This window comes from Narcine bancroftii, chromosome 12 (genome assembly GCF_036971445.1).
Source record: "Narcine bancroftii isolate sNarBan1 chromosome 12, sNarBan1.hap1, whole genome shotgun sequence".
NCBI classification, from domain to species: domain Eukaryota; kingdom Metazoa; phylum Chordata; class Chondrichthyes; order Torpediniformes; family Narcinidae; genus Narcine; species Narcine bancroftii.
In genome coordinates this window covers 30241813-30263870 of record NC_091480.1, presented here as the reverse complement: position 1 = coordinate 30263870, position 22058 = coordinate 30241813, and the positions used below count along the sequence as shown (strand labels likewise).

The window sequence follows — 22058 nt, the reverse complement described above, 5'->3', positions numbered from 1 at the left end:
ACCCATGTTCAAGTATAAAGGTGACAATGTTAATTTTAGTGTTTCCTTTGTTTTTCAACTGGTTGCTGAACACAGCTCATGCCCACACAGATCTTCTGTGATCAGTTCATGGTTGTTATAGTTGCTGCCATAAATCCCCATACATTTGTTAGTTTTCACCCCAGATTCCATCTAAATCCAGTTTAACATAAGCACATTTTCTAACTTAAAATTGCACCATAAATATCATGAGGTTGCCAATTATGGGCAGAATCCTGAGAGCAAGAGACTTACATCGTATTAAATTTAACTCATCTTTCTTTTGCAGAAAGAATCAAAACCATAGAATGGTTTTGATTCGACAAAGAATAACTTGAATTTTCAATATCTAATTCTCACGAAAGCATTCAAGACTGACAACAGATGCAACATAATTTGTTCCAGATGATTTGCAAACATGTTTCCCAAAATCCCAGAATTATTAGCCCATTAAAATACCCAACATCTCCGATTTGTAAACCATTCTTCAATAAAGCAGTAAAAGAACCATAAAAATAAGCAAACCATCCAAAAGGCATGGCTCTTATTTATAACAATATAACTGACATACAGGAAGAGAAGTGAGCTGATTCCGGGAGAGATTCAGTGTGTCCAATTGCGTCCACTGATCGATGCATAGCGAGAGCTCAGAGATCTGGTTGGTACTAAGGTTTAGCCGCCGCATAGACGAGAGGGTATACAAGCACTCAGGTACACGGCTAAGGTCGTTACAAGACAAGTCCACATCTGGAAAAAAATGACAGGATTTGTAAGATTTCACAAGATAATAAGTTTGTTTGATCCCACGTAAATGAGTAAGGGTTCTGTGTTAGGTTGATTGTCAGATATTCTTAATTTTAAATCCCTTAATTTAATTTTGATTTTTTTTTAAATTACAAAATGCTTTCATCATTTTAAGAACTCACTCTTTACCTAGACATCAACTAATGTTTGAAAGAATGAGCCTTCTAAATAGTTTATGGAGGCAGTTCTGCACCAGAAGCTAAGTACCAAGATCTCTCTTGGGTTGATCTCATGCATCCCATCTCAGTGGCAACATTTCAACAGTAGTAAAGAATACTATCATTGCCAGTGTCCAAGGCTGACAATATACCTCCAGCTTCAGGCATGAAGATAAATCCACAGCAACATTGATGCTGATGCTCTGTTACAGCACAGACTAGTTAAAAACAATCACTTCCATGTCATGAAATGGAAAAAAAAATGTTAGCTTCAGGTGACTCCTTGTGTTAAGGCTGTTTGGATAATGGAAATTTGCCTTTACTAAATTCACAAATCACGACCGAAAGAGTTGAAATGTGGAATAAAATTTGCTCTCAAAGAATTAATGTGCAAAATGATAGATGTAGAAATAACAGCTTCAAGTAATGAGGGTGGGAGGGGGGTGGGGGAAAACGCAATGCAAACTGTTTCCTTGGAACATAACACCCTGAAATTACATGTACTCATGCAATCTTGAGATAGGGGTCAGAACAAGGAGGGAAAAGAAGGCTGTCAGCTTTATTTAACAGAACTAAAAAGAATTAAACAAGACACTATCACCGATTCTGTAATTGGTATCCCAGCAAAAAATACACACAAACATTTCCCTCTTGAATATACACAGTGTCACTTTCTCCCCTTTTTCCCCCCTTCCCTTCCCTCCCTCCTTCCCAACCCCCTCCCCACCCACTAAACGTTTAACATATACAAAACATTAAACCCATTAAACAATGTCATCACACAATGAAAATAAACAAGAAAATTGTGTAATCTACTTTTACACACTGGGTCAGTTCATTTTGTCTTCTCATTCTGTCATTTTTGGGGGTGGAGGTCCACGGTAGGTCCTCTCTGTTGTGTTCCACGTACGGTTCCCAAATTTGTTTGAATACTGTGATGTTATTTCTTAAATTATATGTTATTTTTTCCAATGGAATACATTTATTCATTTCTATGTACCATTGCTGTTCTCTCAGGCTCTCTTCTGACTTCCAGGTTGACATTATACATTTTTTTGCTACAGCTAAGGCTATCATAATGAATCTTTTTTGTGCTTCATTCAAATCGAGGCCAAGTTCTTTACTTCTTATATTACTTAGAAGAAAGATCTCTGGGTTTTTCGGTATTTTTTTTGTGATTTTATTTAATACCTGATTTAGATCTTCCCAAAACTTTTCCACTTTCTCACATGCCTAAATTGCATGTACTGTTGTTCCCGTTTCCTTCTTATAGCGAAAACATCTGTCTGATACTGTTGGGTCCCATTTATTTAACTTTTGGGGCGTGGTGCATAGCCTGTGTATCCAATTATATTGTATCATGCATAACCTCGTGTTTATTGTATTTCTCATAGTTCCAGAGCATAGCTTTTCCTATGTTTCATTCTCTATCTTTATGTTTAGATCTTATTCCCACTTTAGTTTGGGTTTACAGCTTATTTCATTGTTCGCTTTCTCTTGCAGTTTGATGTACATGTTTGTTATAAATCTTATAATTATCATTGTGTCTGTAATCACATATTCAAAGCTGTTTCCTTTTGGTAACCTCAGCCTGCTTCCCAATTTGTCCTTCAAGTAGGTTTTCAGTTGGTGGTAGGCAAACATTGTACCGTGAGTTATACCATATTTGTACTTCATTTGTTCAAAAGATAATAAATTATTTCCCAAAAAGCAATTTTCTATTCTTTTGATTCCTTTTCTCTCCCATTCTCTAAAAGGAAAGGTTATCTATTGTGAAAGGGATTAGTTGATTTTGCGTCAATATTAATTTTGGTAATTGGTAATTTGTTTTTTTCCTTTCTACGTGAATCTTCTTCCAAATGTTGAGCAGATGGTGCAGTACTGGTGAATTCCTATGTTGCACCAGCTTTTCATCCCACTTATATAGTATATGTTCAGGTACCTTCTCCCCTATTTTATCTAGCTCTAATATGGTCCAATCTGGTTTTTCCCTTGTTTGATAAAAATCTGATGGGTATCTTAATTGTGCTGCTCTATAATAATTCTTAAAGTTTGGTAGCTGTAAGCCCCCTTGTTTGTATCATTCTGTTAATTTATCTAGCGCTATCCTCGGTTTCCCCCCTTTCCATAAGAATTTCCTTATTATTTTCTTTAGCTCATTGAAGAATTTCTCTGTCAAGTGAATTGGTAACGATTGAAATATGTATTGTATCCATGGGAAGATATTCATTTTAATGCAATTTACCCTTCCTATCAGTGTTAAATCTTTCCATTGTTCTAAGTTATCTTGAAATTTTTTCTGTGTTTGCCATTTAAATGCCAATTCTTTCTTAAACTTTGTGAAATCCGCATTATTAATTGGCATCGCTTCACTTTTATTTGTGTTAATCTTGTACCCTGATACTTCTCCATATTCCATCAATTTCTTATGTAATTCTTTTATTGATAATTCTGGTTCTGTTAAGTATACTATGACGTCATCTGCAAATAGACTGATTTTACATTCCTTCTCTTTTATTTTTATCCCTCTTATTTTATTTTCTGTTCTTATCAGTTCTGCCAGTGGTTCTATAGCTAACGCGAACAGTGAGGAAGATAGTGGACATCCCTGCCTAGTTGACCTGCTTAATTTAAATTGGTTTGATATATATCCATTTACTGTCACCTTCGCCAATGGTCCTTTATGTAATGCTTTAATCCAATTAATATATTTCTCTGGTAGGTTGAACCTCTGTCGTACTTTGAATAAATAATTCCTTTCTACTCTGTCAAAGGCTTTCTCTGCGTCTAAGGCAACCTCCACTGTTGGCGTCTTGTTTCCTTGTACTGCATGGATTAAGTTAATGAACTTACAGATATTGTCCGTTGTTCGTCTTTTCTTAATAAATCCAGTTTGATCTAGTTTTACTATTTTTGGTACACAGTCGGCCAATCTGTTTGCTGATAGTTTAGCTATTATCTTATAATCTGAGTTGAGTGGAGATTATGGTCGATACGATGCTGGTGTTAGTGGATCTTTCCCCGTCTTTGGTATTACTGTAATTATTGTTGTTTTGCATGAATCTGACATGTTTTGTGTTTCTTCAATCTGGTTCATTACTTCCAGGAGAGGAGGAATTAATAAGTCTTTAAATGTTTTATAGAATTCTATTGGGAGTCCATCCTCTCCCGGCGTTTTATTGTTTGGTAGTTTTTTTAATATATCCTGTATTTCCTCTATTTCAAATGATTTTTATTAATTTGTTTTGCTCCTCTTCTTGCAATTTCGGCAGTTTAATTTTAGCTAGAAACTCATCTATTTTGTCTTCTTTCCCTTCGTTCTCAGTTCTATATAATTGCTCGTAGAATTCCTTGAAGTTTTCATTGATCTCCATTGGGTTATATGTAATTTGTTTGTCATTTTTCCTTGATGCCAATACCGTTCTTTTAGTTTGTTCTGTTTTAAGTTGCCAAGCTAGTATTTTGTCCATTTTTTTCTCCTAGCTCATAATACTTCTGCTTTGTCTTCATTATGTTCTTCTCCACCTTGTACGTTTGTAGTGTTTCGGATTTTTTTTTGTTGTATCTTCCCTTGTTGCTAGTTCTTTTTCAGTCCTTGCTATTTCCCTTTCCAGCTGTCCTATTTCCCGATTGTAATCCTTCTTCATCTTAGTTACATAACTTATTATCTTCCCTCTGATGAAAGCTTTCATTGCATCCCATAGTATAAATTTATCTTTCACGGATTCCATATTTATTTCAAAGTACATTTTAATTTGGCGCTCAATGAATTCTCTAAAATCCTGTCTTTTAAGTAGCATGGAGTTTAATCTCTATCCCAGCAATCTTGACTCAAGACCAAACATAGCAAATGAATAAATGTATAAGCTACACTACACAATGTAATGAAGACCTAATTTGAAAAGGTGGTGGAGCATAAAGCCATGCAATGCAAGTGAACAGAAGTAGGGAAGAGAATGTGTAGTTCATGCTAGAGAAATATAGGACAGGACTGAAACATTGGACTGTATTAAATTTCAAAAGGGAAGACAAGTGTAATGCAAGATTTTGCAAATGGTGATATGTAGGAGATGGGGCATCTTTTTTTGAAAATGAACAGCTTAACTGAAATGCACAGAAGCTGCCCAATTAAAAAAGATTCGCCTTACCTGACAAACCAGATAGACCCTCTAAGCTCGTAGGCAAGTTGCTCTGCGTGCGTTGTGTATTTCTGAGATGCAATGTTTGTAGAGCTGTCATTGCAGGAAGCTGCCTGCAAGAGATTAATACAATGAATTGCACATTCAATCAAGTCTTTCTACAGATAATTAAATCAAAGTACACCACAGTTCAACAGCATTGTTCACGACAATGTGCTGTCATTGTCAAGGTTCAGAATCCTAATCTGTAATAGCCAAAGAGGAAACCATTTGGTCCACTGTGTCAGGATTTACTACCAAAATGATATTACATTAATGATTTTATTCATTTACAACATGGTTGAAGTAGATTCTGGCGATTGAGACCATTAACTTACAAGCCTGTACATTTTGGAGGGTAGGAGGAAACTGGAGCATCCAAGAAAAACCCACAGGTCACAGGGAGAACGTACAAGCTCCTTAGACAGTGGCGGGTTCGAACCCAGGTTGACTGTCATAGCGTTGCCTAACAACTATGCTAACTGTGTCGGCCACTGAGAGTGGTGTGAAGAAGATGTTTGTAATAATAGCCCTGTTCCAGCTGGATTGGTACAAAACAAACCTCAGAGAGCAGAATTAATTCTATAATTTGTGTGCAACTGAATAGTTCATTGTTCCACGCACCTGATGATAGTCATTCATTGACGAGAAGAGAATGCATCACCCAGAAGTACCCAAATTTCTTAACACAGCATTTCATAATTTCCCTTTTTACCATGGCACTCATTTCACCTGACATTCATCATCATCTTTAATTTTTTTTTTAAATGGCAATTAATAGAACAGAAAGAGAGATTTGCTCTTGGGTGCCCCTTACCGCATCTGTGCGTGCATGAGTGGGTTGTTATTCAAAATTAACGTCTGGAGATGAACCAAGCGTCTCATCTGAGGAGGTAAACTCTCCAGCTTATTTTCACTTAGGTCCAAGTATAGCAAATCAGTGAGATTTATAAACAGTTGATTAGGGATGTTGTCAATACTGCAAAAGAAAAAAATATATATATATAATATATCCAAATACTAGGAAAGAAAGGAAAGGATCAATGTAACTAGCAAAGCATGCTGGGAAGTGAGCTTCAGTCCACAACCGTATCTGTGGAGGGCAATATTAAGCAAGAGCTACAGGTTTTCTCTGCTGGACAAGTGGATGTAGGGAAGGAAATGAAATGGAGATGAGCTGGTTAGGCTGGAGTAAGGGGAGGAGAAAATAGGGGAGAATGGAGGTCACATTCAGGCATGTATCTACATGCAGTCAGCTTCAAAACTTCACTAGAAATATGCAGCTAATATAACCTTTCCTTTAGAGAATGGGAGAGAAAAGGAATTAAGAGAATAGAAAATTTTTTTGGGGAAATAATTTATTAACATTTGAACAATTGAAGTACAAATATGGAATAACTCACGGTACAATGTTTGCATTTCATCAACTGAAAGCTTATTTAAAGGATAAATTGGGAAGCAGAGTGAGATTACCAGAAGGAAGCAAGTTTGAATATGTGATTACAGACACAATGATAATTAAAAGATTTATAACGAACATGTACATTAAGCTGCAAGATAAGGAAAATGATGAAATAAGCTATAAACCTAAACAAAAGTGGGAAAAGGATTTAAACATAAAGATAAAAAATGAAACATGGGAAAAGTTATGTTCTGGAACTATGAAGAATATAATAAACACAAGGTTACGCATGATACAGTGTAATTGATTCCACAGGTTATATATCACGCCCCAAAAGTTCAAAAAGTAGGATCCAACATTATCAAATAGATGTTTTCGCTGTAAGAAGGAAATGGGAACAACAGTCCATGCAATTTGGGCATGTGAAAAAGTTTTGGGAAGATCTAAATCAGATATTAAATAAAATCACAAAAAATAACATACCAAAAAATACAGAGATCTTTCTTCTAAGTAATATAAGAAGTGAGGAATTAGGCCTCAAATTGGATAAAACGCAAAAAAGATTTATTATGATAGCCTTAGCAGTTGCAAAAAAAATGTATAATGTCAACTTGGAAAATGGAAGAGAGCCTGAGAGTACAGCAATGATACATGGACATGAATGAATGTATTCTATTGGAAAAAAATAACATAATTTAAAAAATAAAGTCATATTATTTGAACAAATTTGGGAGCCGTACATGGAACATAACAGAGAGGGCTTGCCTTGGACCTCCACCCCCTAAAATGATAAGAAGACAAAATGACTTGATCCAGTGTGTAAAAGTAGATGACACATTTTTCTTGTTTATTTTTCATTGTGTGATGACATTGTTTAATGGGTTTATTGTATATGTTGAATATTTATTGGCTTTGGAGGGGGGTGGGAAGGGAAGGTAGGGGGAAAAAAAGGGAGAAAATGCCACTGTGTATATTTAAAAGAAACATTTGTATATATTTTGGTTGATATGGTTCACAGTATGAAAAATAAAAAATTATAATAAAAAACAAATATGCAGCTAATAAGCATTCTCAGTGACTGGAGGTTGTGTGGGCAAGGAGAAAATTTAGTCCAACAGTTCAACAACACAAACTTTTATCTTCACTTCTCTATTCAATCCTTGCCAATCTTAAAGCAAACAGGAGAACAAATAAGAAGAGGGAAGAAATATAACTCTTAATAAAAGAAAAAAAATGGTTTAAAAAATCCCACTACAAATGTGTTTAGTGCGAAATTCATACCCACCTGTTATGACTCAAATTGAGGACCAGCATGTTTTTAGCGTTTTCCAGCTCCCTCGGTATCTCAGTCAACTGATTGTAGCTGAGGTCCTGAAACAAAGTGCTCATTAATCAAGCGCATTCTCAGAAACTCCAGTCAGACTTTATTTAAATAAATTCTCTGCCAAAAACTGCCGTGCATTTGCAGAATACATTTTCAGTGTTTGTATACATAGTCATTACCGCTGCAATCGTGTCTGCCTGTCCCGCATCGGACTGGTCAGCCACAAACGAGCCTGCAGCTGACGTGGACTTTTTACCCCCTCCATAAATCTTCGTCCGCGAAGCCAAGCCAAAGAAAAAAAATACATAGTCATTATTGCCAACAGGTGAAACATGAAAGGAGGTGAAAAAGAACAGAAATTAAAGAGTATGCTACCCCTACAAGTTTTTATTTAACAAATAATACTCAATGAAATTATATAAATTGGAAATGGCTGTAATGGAGGATTCAGACCAGCTGATGCAAGAAGGGATGCAGTGAATAGGAAGACATAATTTACACCATGAGGCGAAGAGATGCAGTTGTCTTTTGTTGGTGGTCGCAGACTGTCAGGAGACCTTGAAGATAATTAAATCATTTGTTTAAAGAGATAAGATCTGAAGTAAACAACTTTTGGGTAATATAAGCCATGGTCCCACTGCTGAAGTTGGGTTTATAGTGTGAAAAATAAAAAATTTAAAAAAGAGTCCAGCTAACGTCCCGGTCGAGGGAGGTAGAGAAGCTGCTACCGGCGCCCCGACAACCTATACAAATGTGCAGTTGTTGCCTCGCTTCGGCAGTTGGGACCAGTCCAGGTGTTGATAAGTATAATTGGGAAGGGCTTGCATATTGTAGTGTGAATTCAGCTTTAGATTTAGTAATTTAGCCTTGTATAAACTGAACTGCTCTCGGTGTGTGTGTGTGTGTGTGTGTGTGTGTGTGTGTGTGTGTGTGTGTGTGTGTGTGTGTGTGTGTGTGTGTGTGTGTGTGTGTATTTTCTTTCGGTAGCTCAAACACTATGACCAATCTAAAACAAACAAAATGAGAGGTATAAGTTTACCCAAGACAATTGGCATAGTCAGCAGGATTGGTCTCAAGATGTTTCGCCGAAAGAAGGAGGTGAGCCCTGAGCAGTTCTGGATTCCGGGATGGACTTCCAAAGAAGATGGGTTTGGCATGTTGGCCAATAACCTGTCTTTGTTGGGACCACCCCTCAGTTAGGATGAGACGTTAGATCCATCAAGTGCGCCTCTGGGATTGCGGGGCTCTCCTTCGAGAAAGTAAATTTCCTGTTAAAAAGGGGACGTTGACGGACAGTTTTTGGCTTCTGGCCACAGCCTTATGCCACTCTGTTCAGCGTGAAGCAGAATCAGTTCAGCGAGAAGTAGAATCTCAGCGGAAGAGAGAGGAACTAGAGGAGGAGGTAGAAGCCCTGCGACAACGCTGTTCCATGATGAGTGAGATTGTTTCCACCAGTCAGGACCAAGCCAAAGAATGGGAGGATAAGCATGTCCAAACGATCTGCCGTAATATTAAACTCCGGCAGCAGCTCTGTGCAGATAAAGAAAGGCATGAAGTAGAACCCGATCAACATCGTATTGGTGCCATGATAAGGAATGGCAACGATCCTGATGTAATTGATGAATGGGATGGGATGGGAATATCTGGAATGATGACCATGGAATAATGCAGATACTCCTCAGCATGTGCCTAACATACTGCCCTCTCCACCTGCTGTTCACGCCCGCCCCAGACTTCCCAAACAGACGGAAGGGGGGGGGGGAATGATGTAAGGGTAGAGATTGAAGGGATAGATACCCCGATCTCCCAAGCAGACCCAGGGGAAAATACCCAAACCCATGCTTATGCTCTATGGCCTACCCCCTCTACGGAATGGCCGAGGCCTCGTCCCGTCCACTGGGCAAAGGACCCTGTGGGCCAAAGTGGGAGCAGAGGTCAAAAGCAGTCAATAATACGTGACTTCTCTATAAAAGAGCTGGCTGCCATTGGAGATCGATTTAGGCAAAAGGCGGGAGAAACTCTGGCAGCCTGGCTCCTGCGTGTTTGGGAGCAAGGAGGGGGTAATGTATATTTAATCCCTGAGGAACTGTTGGGATTAGGAACATTGACTACTGATATCCAGGTCACTGCTGAGCTGCTGGGTAGAGGAAGAGAGGTGGATTACTTACTTGCCACTCTAGGGGATGCCCTGCTACGAGTATATCCACCACCAGTAGATTGGGATTTACATTTACAGAACAATTGGGGCACCCCAGAGGAGGGTATAGCAGTAATTCGTCAACAGGCCCTGGCCTCTGCCTTGTATGCAGGACGTTTGAGGCTGTGGGTACATGGGGGTAGCCCTGATGAAGAGATATTCACAGCCGGAATGCATACCAGATTGGTTTGTTCCGCCCAACCCATTGTACGGGGACTGGTTCTATCCGTAACTAGTCCACTAATTGGGCACCCTGTGTCTGAGGTGGTGCAAGCCTTATCTGGGCTTAGAGAATTAGAGTTGGGAGGTAAAATCCACTCATGTCCAACCCAAGTTAAATCAGACAAGCATGATGAAAGGAGAGGGGCCGCTGCTAATAACGGAGCGACAAGGAAGGACCTTTTTCTAACCTTGTTAAAGTTAGGCATACCTAGAAGTGATATTGATGGGAAACCTACTATGGTCCTTTATGCCCTTTATAAGAGGAAGGCAGGGGAACATCTTCCCCAGCTGCTGAGTCCTCCTGACCCAGCTGAGCCTTCTGCTCCCACTGCTGCTTCTATCGAGCCAGTTTCTCTTGCTCCAGTTGCCCGTGATGAGATACAACAAATGGTTAAAAAGGCTCTTATGGATAATAGTGGCATGTGAGCCTGGAAGCCCCCGAACCCTATTAAGGCATGAGGGCGTGGGCAGGGCCCCCGTGTCTACTCTATTGAGACACGGCGGATACACTGGGACCCGCGGCCCTACATACCGTTAACAATCCATTGGGGTGGGGGTAATGACTGCCAATATTTGGCCTTGGTCGATACCGGTGCAGAGCACTCGGTGATTCCAGGTAACTCCGACCTCTGGACTGGACCGACCTTTCGAATAGAGGGAATAGGAGGAGCGATCACCCTGGCGAAGGAAATAAAAGTCTGCACCACAGTGGGTGATGGGCCTTCCCCTATATGGTTACATGCCCTGGTGGCTGCCACTGACGAGTGTATCCTGGGTATTAATATGTTGGCCGGTACGGTCCTTAATACTAGCCAAGAGGGATTTGCATTTGGAATTCGGACTATTACTAAAAGACGAGTGGTGGGTCGGGCTAAGTGGAATCCTGTGCAATATCGCCTCCCTGGGAGGCAGGAAGAGATTACTGCCACCATCGATGCTTTGCAAGAAGAAGGGGTAGTGAGGCCCTCAACGTCGCCCTTTAATGGTCCTGTTTGGCCAGTCCAGAAGCCGGATGGCTCCTGGAGAATGACAGTTGACTATCGTTTTTTTTAAACAAACATGCCCCACCACTTGCTTCGGCAGTTCCAGACATTGTTACCCTTATTGAAAACATTACTACTGGGAACTCAGGAACATGGTATGCTGTCATTGATCTTGCTAATGCCTTCTTCAATATTCTTATAGACAAGGTCTCACAGGATCAGTTCGCCTTTACCTGGAAGGGGCCCCCAGTATACCTTCACCCACTTCCCTCAGGGCTATGTACACACTCCCTCTGTTTGCCACAGCCTAATTGCCCGTGATTTGGAGACGGTGTCAGTATCGCCTTCCCTCTCAATTCAACATTATATTGATGATGTGATGATCCAAGGGGCCACGGAAGAGATGGTACAGGAAGGTATGGAGAGTGTCCAAGATGCAAAGAGCGTGGGCCATTAACCCCGCCAAGGTACAGGGCCCATCCCAGACAGTTATCTTCCTTGGAATTCAGTGGCATGCTGGAGAACAGGTGGTTCCCGATAAAGTTCGCAATAAGATCGCAGTCTTGGCCACTCCTACTAACAAAAAAGAAACCCAGCGTTTCCTGGGGTTATTGGGATATTGGCGACGCCATATTCCACACTTGGCATTGCTTTTACGTCCTCTATACAAGGTTACCCGAAGAAAAAAAACAGACTTTGCATGGGGTGACGATCAGGAAAGGGCGGTCCAGTCCGCCAAGCAGGCTATTCTTCATGCCCTGCCCATTGCTCCCCACATTCCAGATACCCACTACGAACTACAGGTCTCCATTACTGATGATGTGGCATCCTGGAGCCTCTGGCAGAAACAAGAGGGCCGCCGAGTCCCACTGGGATTCTGGTCACGTACCATGCCCGAGGCTGCCACTCGTTATTCTGCTTTTGAACAACAGTTATTCGCCTGTTACTGGGCCCTGCTGGAAACTGAAAGAACGACAGGCGATGCAGATGTTCAATTGCGACTTGCACTTCCAATAATGAACTGGGTCCTGGCTAATGACGCTAATCTAAAGATCGGGCGAGCTCAGCAGTCTTCTATTGTTAAATGGAAGTGGTATATTCAGAGTCGTGCAACCAGAGGGTCTGAAGGGGTGCGCCACATACACTAACAGGTGACTGATCTTCCGTCTTGTCATGAGGACGTTGAACCCGCCTTGCCCCCTCCCTTACCCCCTTCACCAGTTCAGTGGGGTAAACCATATGATTCGCTCACTCCAGCAGAACAAGAGGATGCCTGGTTTACTGATGGTAGCAGCCAGTGGGTGCAAGGAAAACAGAAGTGGAAGGCAGTGGCTTACCATCCCAGGTCAGGAACTCACTTATTGGAGGAGGGGGATGGTGGCTCCAGTCAGTATGCTGAGTTGAAGGCAGTCACTTTACCACTAGACCCCCATGATCACCCTCTTCGCTTGTTTACTGATTCCTGGGCTGTGGCTAATGGACTAGTGGTATGGATGCCTGATTGGCAAAAGAACGACTGGCTGATACATGACCGCCTAGTATGGGGCAAACAGTTGTGGCAGCTGTTGTGGGATGCTTCCCATCATCGTGAGATAACCATATATCACGTTGACGCCCATACCAATGCGACGACGAACATGGCACAATATAATGCAGTAGCAGATCAGCTTGCCACTATCAGCCACGCCGATACTGTCCCCCTGGCTCAATGGGCACACGAACAGAGTGGCCATTTGGGGAAGAAGGGATCAGCTATGTGGGCCCGTACACATGCCTTACCCGTCCATCAGGACAATGTCTGCATGGTCGTGCGTACATGCCCAGCATGCCAGCTTGTGAAGTCCTGCACCGTTCCTCCTGGTCCGCATGGCCGAATAAGATGGGAAGCTCGCTCAGCTGCAGTCTGGCAAATTGATTACATAGACCCCATGCCAGACTGTATGGGTAAACGTTACATCCTAGTAATGGTTGACACCTTTTCGGGCCTGGTTTTTGGTTTTCCCACCAAGATGGCTAACCAAGCTAGCACTATCCAAGGACTAAACCATTTAATTTCTCGATATGATGTACCAGAAAAAATTCAGTCAGATAATGGCTTACACTTCTCCAAGAAGGCAATCTGTGATTGGGCAACTGACAACAGTATCTTATGGGTTTACCATATTCCTTATTACCCGCAGGCTGCTGGGTTAGTCGAACGAATGAACGGCTTACTGAAAGAACAAATTCGTTTGTTAACACCACTGGGGACCCTGAAGGGGTGGTGCCATGTGCTGCAGCAGGTAGTCGACAATTTGAATCATCGCCCTTTGAAGGGAGGTACACCTTTCCACGAACTTCTTCACGCTTCTGAACTACAGCTTATTCCAGAGGAAAAACAGTCATTGCCCCCCCCCCCCCATTCCCAAGCCAGAGAATGCCGGACAAAAGGTATGGGTGGCACCACCAGGTAGTGGCCCTCCTGTAAAAGGGGAAATAGTGACACCTGTCCAAGGTAACACTCAGTGGGTAGCTATTGAGGGACAGGATGATTTAGTCTGTTTAAACACTGAACGCTTACGGTATCGTGAGTAACATATGTCAGGCTTCTTTGTTCCAGGTTCTCCGTTTTACACTCCTGATGATTTGGCTCAACAGCTGCTTTGGTGCCAACAATTGGATTTGTAATGTCGAGGACATTCCAAGGGAGTTGCCCGTGAGGGACACGGTCCGATGCATTACACCAAGGAAGCCCTCGGTCACCCGCCTCAAGTGCAGCTTATATAAATATGTTATTGTTCAGCGTGTTTCAAAATCTGTTCGTGAGCTCCAGTGTCTGGGTATTGTGGCCCACAAGGATAGTTTGAGCCTTGGTTGGAATCCTTTTTCATGGTTAGCTGGTACATTTGGGGGGCTGGGCCACACTATTCTCCGTTGGTTGCTCGCATTATTGCTTGTATTTGTGATTATTGTAGTTTTGATTTCTCTTTTACATTCTTTTTATACTCAAATGCTTGTAAGGTCTCGTAAGTGACAGGCTGCGACCAAGGGGTGGAATGTAATGGAGGATTTAGACCAGCTGATGCAAGAAGGGATGCAGTTGCATCAGTAGACATAATTTACACCATGAGGCGAAGAGATGCAGTTGTCTTTTGTTGGTCGTCGCAGACTGTCAGGAGACCTTGAAGATAATTAAATCATTTGTTAAAAGAGATAAGATGTGAAGTAAACAACTTTTGGGTAATATAAGCCATGGTCCCACTGCTGAAGTTGGAGACTCTCCAAGAGGTGGCAACATCTCTCAGCAAGAAGAAGAACTTCAAGAGTCCAGCTAACGTCCCGGTCGAGGCAGGTAGAGAAGCTGCTACCGGCGCCACGACAACCTATACAAGTGTGCAGTCGTTGCCTCGCTTCAGCAGTTGGGACCAGTCCAGGCGTTGATAAGTATAATTGGGAAGGGCTTGCATATTGTAGTATGAATTCAGCTTTAGATTTAGTAATAAAGCCTTGTATAAACTGAACTGCTTTCAGTGTGTGTGTGTGTCTATTTTCTTTCGGTAGCTCAAACACTGTGACCAATCTAAAACGAACAAAATGAGAGGTATAAGTTTACCCAAGACAATGGCATGGTTGCCAGAGGGACCTGGGTTTGATCCCAACCTCAGGTGCTGTGTGGAGTTTACAGGTTTTCCCTATAATTGCAGATTTCCATTAGACAGTATAGTAATTCCAAAGATATACTGGTAGATTAATTAGCCACTGTAAATTATTCTTATAGTAGATGAATGTGTGAGAGATAATAGAATATAGGAAGTAAAGCTAGTATGAATGAAATAAGGAATACTGGACTGGACTAGAGGAAGTTAAGTAAGTGCTGAGTAGGGATGAATTCCGATAAGAGTGTGAGGAAGGGTTACGCAAGTATAATAGAATAAGGGTCTTATCGAGATAGAAAGAATTAGCAGGTTCTGCATGTAGAATTAGTAAGTCCTGGGGGTTGAGATGTGTGAATAAGGACAAAGGCAGATTCATGAATAAGGACAATGACATGATGAGACCCAGACAGGATACCCCATGGTCTTTCAGGTTTACAGAAACTGCAGGTAGGCAGACAGAATTACCAAATACCAAACCAATCCAGGAGCCAGAAGAATGTTAGGGGGGGGGGGGGGGGGGTAGGGTACCTCTACACTGAAATGAACTGTATAAAAGTTGGGTGAGCCCCAGTATGTGTGTGTATTCCCAGGGTAAGGGGAAGCACCCAACTTTGCACTGTTGTACAATAAATGTTCTTTGTTCTCAATTTTTGTCTCGAGCGAAATCTGTGAAGGTCCTTCTGTTTCTCACAAATGGGGGCTCGTCCGGGATCCCACTCCCTCCACTGACAGAGTGCCCGACGACGGGGGTAGGTGCACCCCGGCTGATTCAGCTGGACTCCCGGACGACTGGTCAGTGGACGAAGGGTGACTGGTCAGTGGACGAAGCGAGTGATATCCAAGAAGAGGCCTTGAGAACAAACAACAGGAGAACGTTAAGGAAGCGCGCTAGAAATAGCAACTGGATCCCGCCGGTAAGAGGAATTTTATTTACCTGCTAGTATGGGAGGAGTAAGTAGCAAGGGAAACATTCCTAAAGAAGGACAGGAAGATCAGATACCTAAACATAGTCCGTTAGGATTAATGTTATCTGATTGGGGTGCGGGAAAAACCCGTGGGAAAGATAAACAGACCATGGTCAGGTATTGCTGTCAGGAATGGGTTAAGAATCCGATAAAAGGGAGTTCGGTATATTGGCAAAAGTTTGGCTCCGACGAGGACTGGATGTGTCAGGCATTGAACATCTGGCTCTACCAAAATCAAGGAGGTAATACCCAGAGCAGAGAATATGCAGCCTGTTGACTCAGTGGATCGTTTGATCAAATGATTTTGAGCGAAAAGGAATGTAAGAACAAGAAGGATGAGGAACCTTCTGCCCCTGAAATACAAGGATGAGATGTGTTACATTCCCTTCCTCCACCTTATGTTCCCCCTGTGCCAGCTCCTATCTCCCCCCCCCCACCTACACTTTACCCTTCTTTATCTTCCCCTCCTCCTCCACAGTGAGAGAAAGAAGAAGAAAGTAGGGGTGGTATGATGACCTGCTCACAGAGTACAAGATTACCGCCTCAATTGACATGAGAGGGTGGAGACTTTGATTATGAGGGTCATTCAGAACAGTGTGAGACCCTTCGGGAGGGAAGGGCAGAACCCTTGGCAGTCAAGGAAGTTGTGGAGGGACAGCAGGGAAATGTTAGGAGCTGTGTGCCAGCTCCTGCACGTTGGGAGGAGCGCCAGGAGTGGGGAAGTAGAGACCAGAGCAGAGGCAGGGGTAGAGGAGAATTCCGGTAACGACGACCATTCCTGGGACCCCGTGGATACCCTGGTAGAAATTGGGAAACAGGAGCATTAGTTTGCTATTATTGTAAAAAGGAGGGACACTTTAAGAGGGAATGCCCAATGCGAGCCAGGGAGACGCAATCTTACGCATTGATGGAGGCAGATTATGAATAGGGGGCTCAAGGTTCTCAGTCAATACACACCGTGGGGCTGCACGGAGAACCATTGGTAAATTTAAGCATAGGACCCCACAGTGACAAGATGACTTTTCTAGTAGATTCTGGGGCAGCCCGGTCTAGTATTTTACAACGGCCCGAGGGTGTTAAAACAGAAGGGACAGTGATGATTTCGGGAGTGGGAGGACGAGATTTTACGGTCCCTATACTAAAGAATGTAAGGATACAAATGAGAGAAAATAACAGAGGATATTTTACTAGTTCCCCAAGCTGGAGTTTGCATGTTGGGACAGGATTTACAGGACCAATTGGCTTTCGGTACCAGACCACAGGGATCAGGTATCGGGGTTCAATTTTATGTACTAACAGAGGAGGATCGGAAACTAATAAATCCTAGAGTATGGGCAAAAAGAGGCAATAGAGGAGGGTTAGATGTTCCTCCCCTGCAAGCAATTGCAGCCACTGCTATTTTAGTTGAGGAAGGACGAAAGATTACGTTTGGTGCCCCGATGATAGTTCACACCCCTCACACAGTCCTCAGCATTCTCTTACAACGTGCCGGAAGGTGGCTTACTGATTCTAGAATTTTAAAGTATGAAGCAATTCTTATGGATAGGGATGATTTGACACTGATTATAAACAAAGAACAGAATCCAGCCGCCTTCTTGGTTTCTCCAGATTCTGATACTGTCCCCATGATTTAGAGAATGTATGTTTAGAAGTGATCGATTTACAGACAAAAATTGGAGATGATTTAAGTGATGAACCTTTATGGGAGGGTGAAAGGTGGTTTATTGATGGATCTTCCCATTGCATTGATGGCATTCGGTATAGTGTAGTGGATGGGAATGAAGGAGTTGTGATTGAATCCAGTCATCTTCCCAGTCATTGGTCGGCACAATCCTGTGAATTATATGCCCTCTATAGAGTTCTCCAGGGTTTAGAGGAAAAGGTGGGCTCAATCTATACCAACTCAAAGTATGCTTTTGGTGTAGTGCACATCTTTGGAAAGATTTGGAAAGAGCAAGGAATGATAACTGGGAAAGGACAAAAGTTGATCCATGAAAACTTAATTGTTCAATCCTTAGATGCTCTTATGTTACCTGAGAAATTAGCTGTAGTTGGCGGAGTCACGTGATGGAGTAGTGGCCGGACGGTGAACTCCAGCCCTCTCCAGAAAAGTCGGGAAAAACAAGAGAAAATACAAAGGCACAGAAATACAAGTTAAAGAAAAGTGAGTATAAAGGTGGAAAGAAGATGGAGACAAAAGGAGAAAAATCAAAATCAACGGAAAGAAGAGAGGAAGAGAAGACAACGGAGGAAAAAGGTGAAGGCCTTACCTGTCCGAAGAGGCCCGCTGTGGAGAGAGGGCCCCACTACCTCAGGTCGGTAGAAAAAGAACTACAACAATGGCTCACAGAGCCGAGTAAAAGTGCGCAACCGCGCATGCGCGAGGAGTCGCGCATGCAAAAAAACACACCGACGGGAGGGGGGACCAGCTGGGGAGTCGATCTCCACAGCCGGCAACGACAGCTGCAGAACACCTGCAGCAAGAAGAGACCACAGAAGACAATGGAAACAAGAAAGAAGAGGAGGAAAGGGCAGCAAAGAAACAACAGATGGTCAACCCAGAGGAAGAAGAAGAGGAAGAGTACAGTGAAATAGATAAAGGGAAAGGCAAGGTAAAGGATATACTTTCTCTTGTTAGAGGATACATGGAGTCATTTAAAGAATGGCAAACACAGGAATTCAATGATTTAAGAAGAAGAATAAACAACACAGAAGAGAAAATAAATAAAATGGATATGACCTTAACAGAAATGGGGAAAAAAATGGACAAGATGGAAGAACGGGCAATAGCAGCAGAAATGGAGGTAGAAGACTTAAAAAAGAAATTGGAGGAATCTAATAAAAAAACTAAAGAGACACAAGAATTACTAGCCCAAAAAATAGATATAATGGAAAATTATAACAGAAGAAATAACATAAAGATAGTGGGCCTTAAGGAAGATGAAGAAGGCAAGAATATGAGGGAGTTTATAAAAGAATGGATCCCTAAGGCCCTAGGATGTCCAGAACTACAGCAAGAAATGGAAATAGAAAGGGCACATAGAGCATTGGCCCCTAAACCACAACCACAACAAAAACCAAGATCTATTGTAGTAAAATTCCTAAGATATACTACAAGAGAAAAGGTACTGGAGAAGACAATGGAAAAAGTAAGAGAGGGCAACAAACCACTGGAGTATAAAGGGCAAAAAATCTTCATTTATCCAGATATAAGCTTTGAACTCCTAAAGAAGAGAAAAGAGTTCAATACAGCAAAAGCGATTTTATGGAAGAAAGGATATAAATTTACACTGAAGCATCCTGCGGTATTGAAAATATTTATTCCAGGACAACAAAACAGACTATTCTCGGATCCAGAAGAAGCACGAAAATTTGCAGAACAATTACAAAAATAGACTGAGGGATGAAGACGGGTAATGAGAGCAAAAATGATCACGATTGATATGTATGTGGGTAAAGACAAAAATAGACTGAGGGATGAAGAAGGGTAAGGAGGGTAAAAATGACCACGATTGATATGTATGCGGGTAAAGAGGTATAAGAGTGAATAGAGACAATGGGCATATGTGAAAGTATCTGTAATTAGAGGAAAACATAGAGAGTATAGACAAGAATTAATAAGAGAAGGTAATGGAATAGAGAGAATAAGGAGGGAATTAAAAGAGTGACCTTTGTGACATATAAAAAGCGAAATCTTTTCTGGGGGGGGCTGGGTGGGGGAAAAGAGCGGTCACTGCAAAATCAGTTGACGCTTGCGAGTGGATTCGCAAATCCAAATGGAGAGGGGAGATGTGGTTGTCCGACAAGGGATAAAGGGCAACTCAGGAGGGGAAGGGGAGATGGGGGATAAAGAAGATAGAAATAGGAGAATAAGGAAAATGTTGGATGTTGTAGGAATGTTGTCTGGTAAAGAGTTGAAAATAAGAAAACAGAAATGGAAAAGGAGGAAAGGTAATGATGGAAAAACGGAAAGAGAAGATAAACAAAATATAAAATGGCTACGCTGAACTATATGACTCTAAATATTAATGGAATACATAACCAAATTAAAAGGAAGAAACTACTAAATTTACTGAAAAAGGAAAAAATAGATATAGCATTTGTCCAAGAAACACACTTAACAGAATTGGAGCACAAGAAATTAAAGAGAGATTGGGTAGGACATGTAACAGCAGCATCGTATAATTCAAAAGCAAGAGGAGTGGCTATATTAATTAGCAAAAATATGCCATTTAAAATAGAAGAGGAAATAATAGATCCAGCAGGGAGATATGTTATGATAAAATGTCAGATATATTCAGAGCTTTGGAATCTACTTAATATATATTCACCTAACGAAGAAGATCAAAAGATTATGCAAGATATCTTTTTGAAGGTAGCTAATACGCAAGGGAACATACTAATAGGAGGGGATTTCAATCTGAATTTGGATCCAAATATGGATAAAACGGGGAAAAAAATTAACAGGAAGAACAAAGTAACCAAATTTATAATTAAATCAATGCAAGAAATGAAACTTGTGGACATATGGAGGAAACAAAACCCAAAAGAAAAGGAATACTCATACTACTCGACTAGACATAAAACATACTCAAGGATAGACCTATTCCTGTTATCAGCCCACATTCAAGGGAGAGTTAGGAAAACGGAATATAAAGCTAGACTATTATCGGACCACTCACCCCTGTTATTGGCAATAGAGCTAGAGGACATCCCTCCAAGAATGTATAGATGGAGATTAAACCCCATGCTACTTAAAAGACAGGATTTTAGAGAATTTATTGAAAAACAATTAAAAATGTACTTTGAAGTAAATACGGAATCAGTGGAAGATAAGTTTATACTATGGGACGCAATGAAAGCATTCATTAGAGGGCAAATAATAAGTTATGCAACCAAGATGAAGAAGGATTATAACCAGGTAACAGAGCAGTTGGAAAGGGAAATAATAAACATAGAAAAAAAATTAGCAATAAAGGAAGATACAACCAAAAGAAGAGAATTGGCGGATAGAAAAATAAAATATGAAACATTACAAACATATAAGGTGGAGAAGAATATAATGAAGACAAAACAGAAATATTATGAACTAGGTGAAAAAACACACAAAATCTTAGCATGGCAGCTTAAGACAGAGCAAACTAAGAAAATGGTATTGGCAACAAGGAAAAAAGACAAACAAATTACATATAATCCAAAAGAAATTAAGGAAAACTTCAGAGAATTCTATGAACAATTATACCGAACCGAAAACGAAGGGAAAGAAGGGAAAATAGATGAATTTTTGACTAAAATTGAACTACCAAAACTACAAATAGAGGAACAAAATAAATTAACAGAACCATTTGGAACAGTAGAAATACAAGAGATAATAAAAAAATTACCAAATAATAAGACACCAGGAGAGGATGGACTCCCAATAGAATTCTACAAAACATTTAAAGACCTAATAATACCGCCCCTCCTGGATGTAATCAACCAGATTGATGAGACACAAAACTTACCAGATTCATGTAAAACAGCAATAATTACAGTGATACTAAAACAAGGGAAAGATCCACTCTCACCAGCGTCATATAGACCAATATCTCTGCTAAACACAGATTATAAGATAATAGCTAAACTATTAGCGAACAGATTAGCAGAACAGGTACCGAAAATGGTAAATTTAGACCAAACTGGATTTATCAAAAAAAGACGCACAACAGACAATATTTGTAAATTTATTAACTTAATTCATGCAGTAGAAGGAAATAAAGCACCGGCAGTAGCAGTTGCTTTAGACGCAGAGAAGGCCTTCGACAGAGTAGAATGGAATTACTTGTTCAAAGTATTGCAAAAATTCAGTTTACCGGAGAAGTATATTAATTGGATTAAAGCATTATATAAGGGACCGTTAGCGAAAGTGACAGTAAATGGACATGTATCAAAGCAATTTAACTTAAGCAGGTCAACGCGGCAGGGATGCCCACTATCACCATTATTGTTTGCGCTAGCTATAGAACCACTAGCAGAATCGATAAGAAGAGATAATAATATAAAAGGAATAAAAATAAAAGATAGGGAATATAAAATCAGTCTGTTTGCGGATGATGTGATAGTGTACTTAACAGAACCAGAACTATCAATAAAAGAACTATATAAGAAATTGAAGGAATATGGAGAAGTGTCG

At 41.0% G+C, this 22058-nt stretch overlaps 1 protein-coding gene across 1 annotated transcript in view; it reads right to left on the bottom strand.

The window, feature by feature from the left end:
* flii (FLII actin remodeling protein) overlaps positions 1-22058 on the bottom strand; it is an 80152-nt gene that overhangs the window by 47883 nt on the left and 10211 nt on the right. Inside the window, exons 5-8 of the mRNA XM_069905266.1 lie at positions 7846-7931; positions 5976-6137; positions 5129-5232; positions 590-765 (exon numbers count right to left, since the gene is read on the bottom strand). Of these exons, the coding sequence (XP_069761367.1) occupies positions 590-765; positions 5129-5232; positions 5976-6137; positions 7846-7931 (528 nt within the window). The remainder of the gene's footprint in view (positions 1-589; positions 766-5128; positions 5233-5975; positions 6138-7845; positions 7932-22058) is intronic.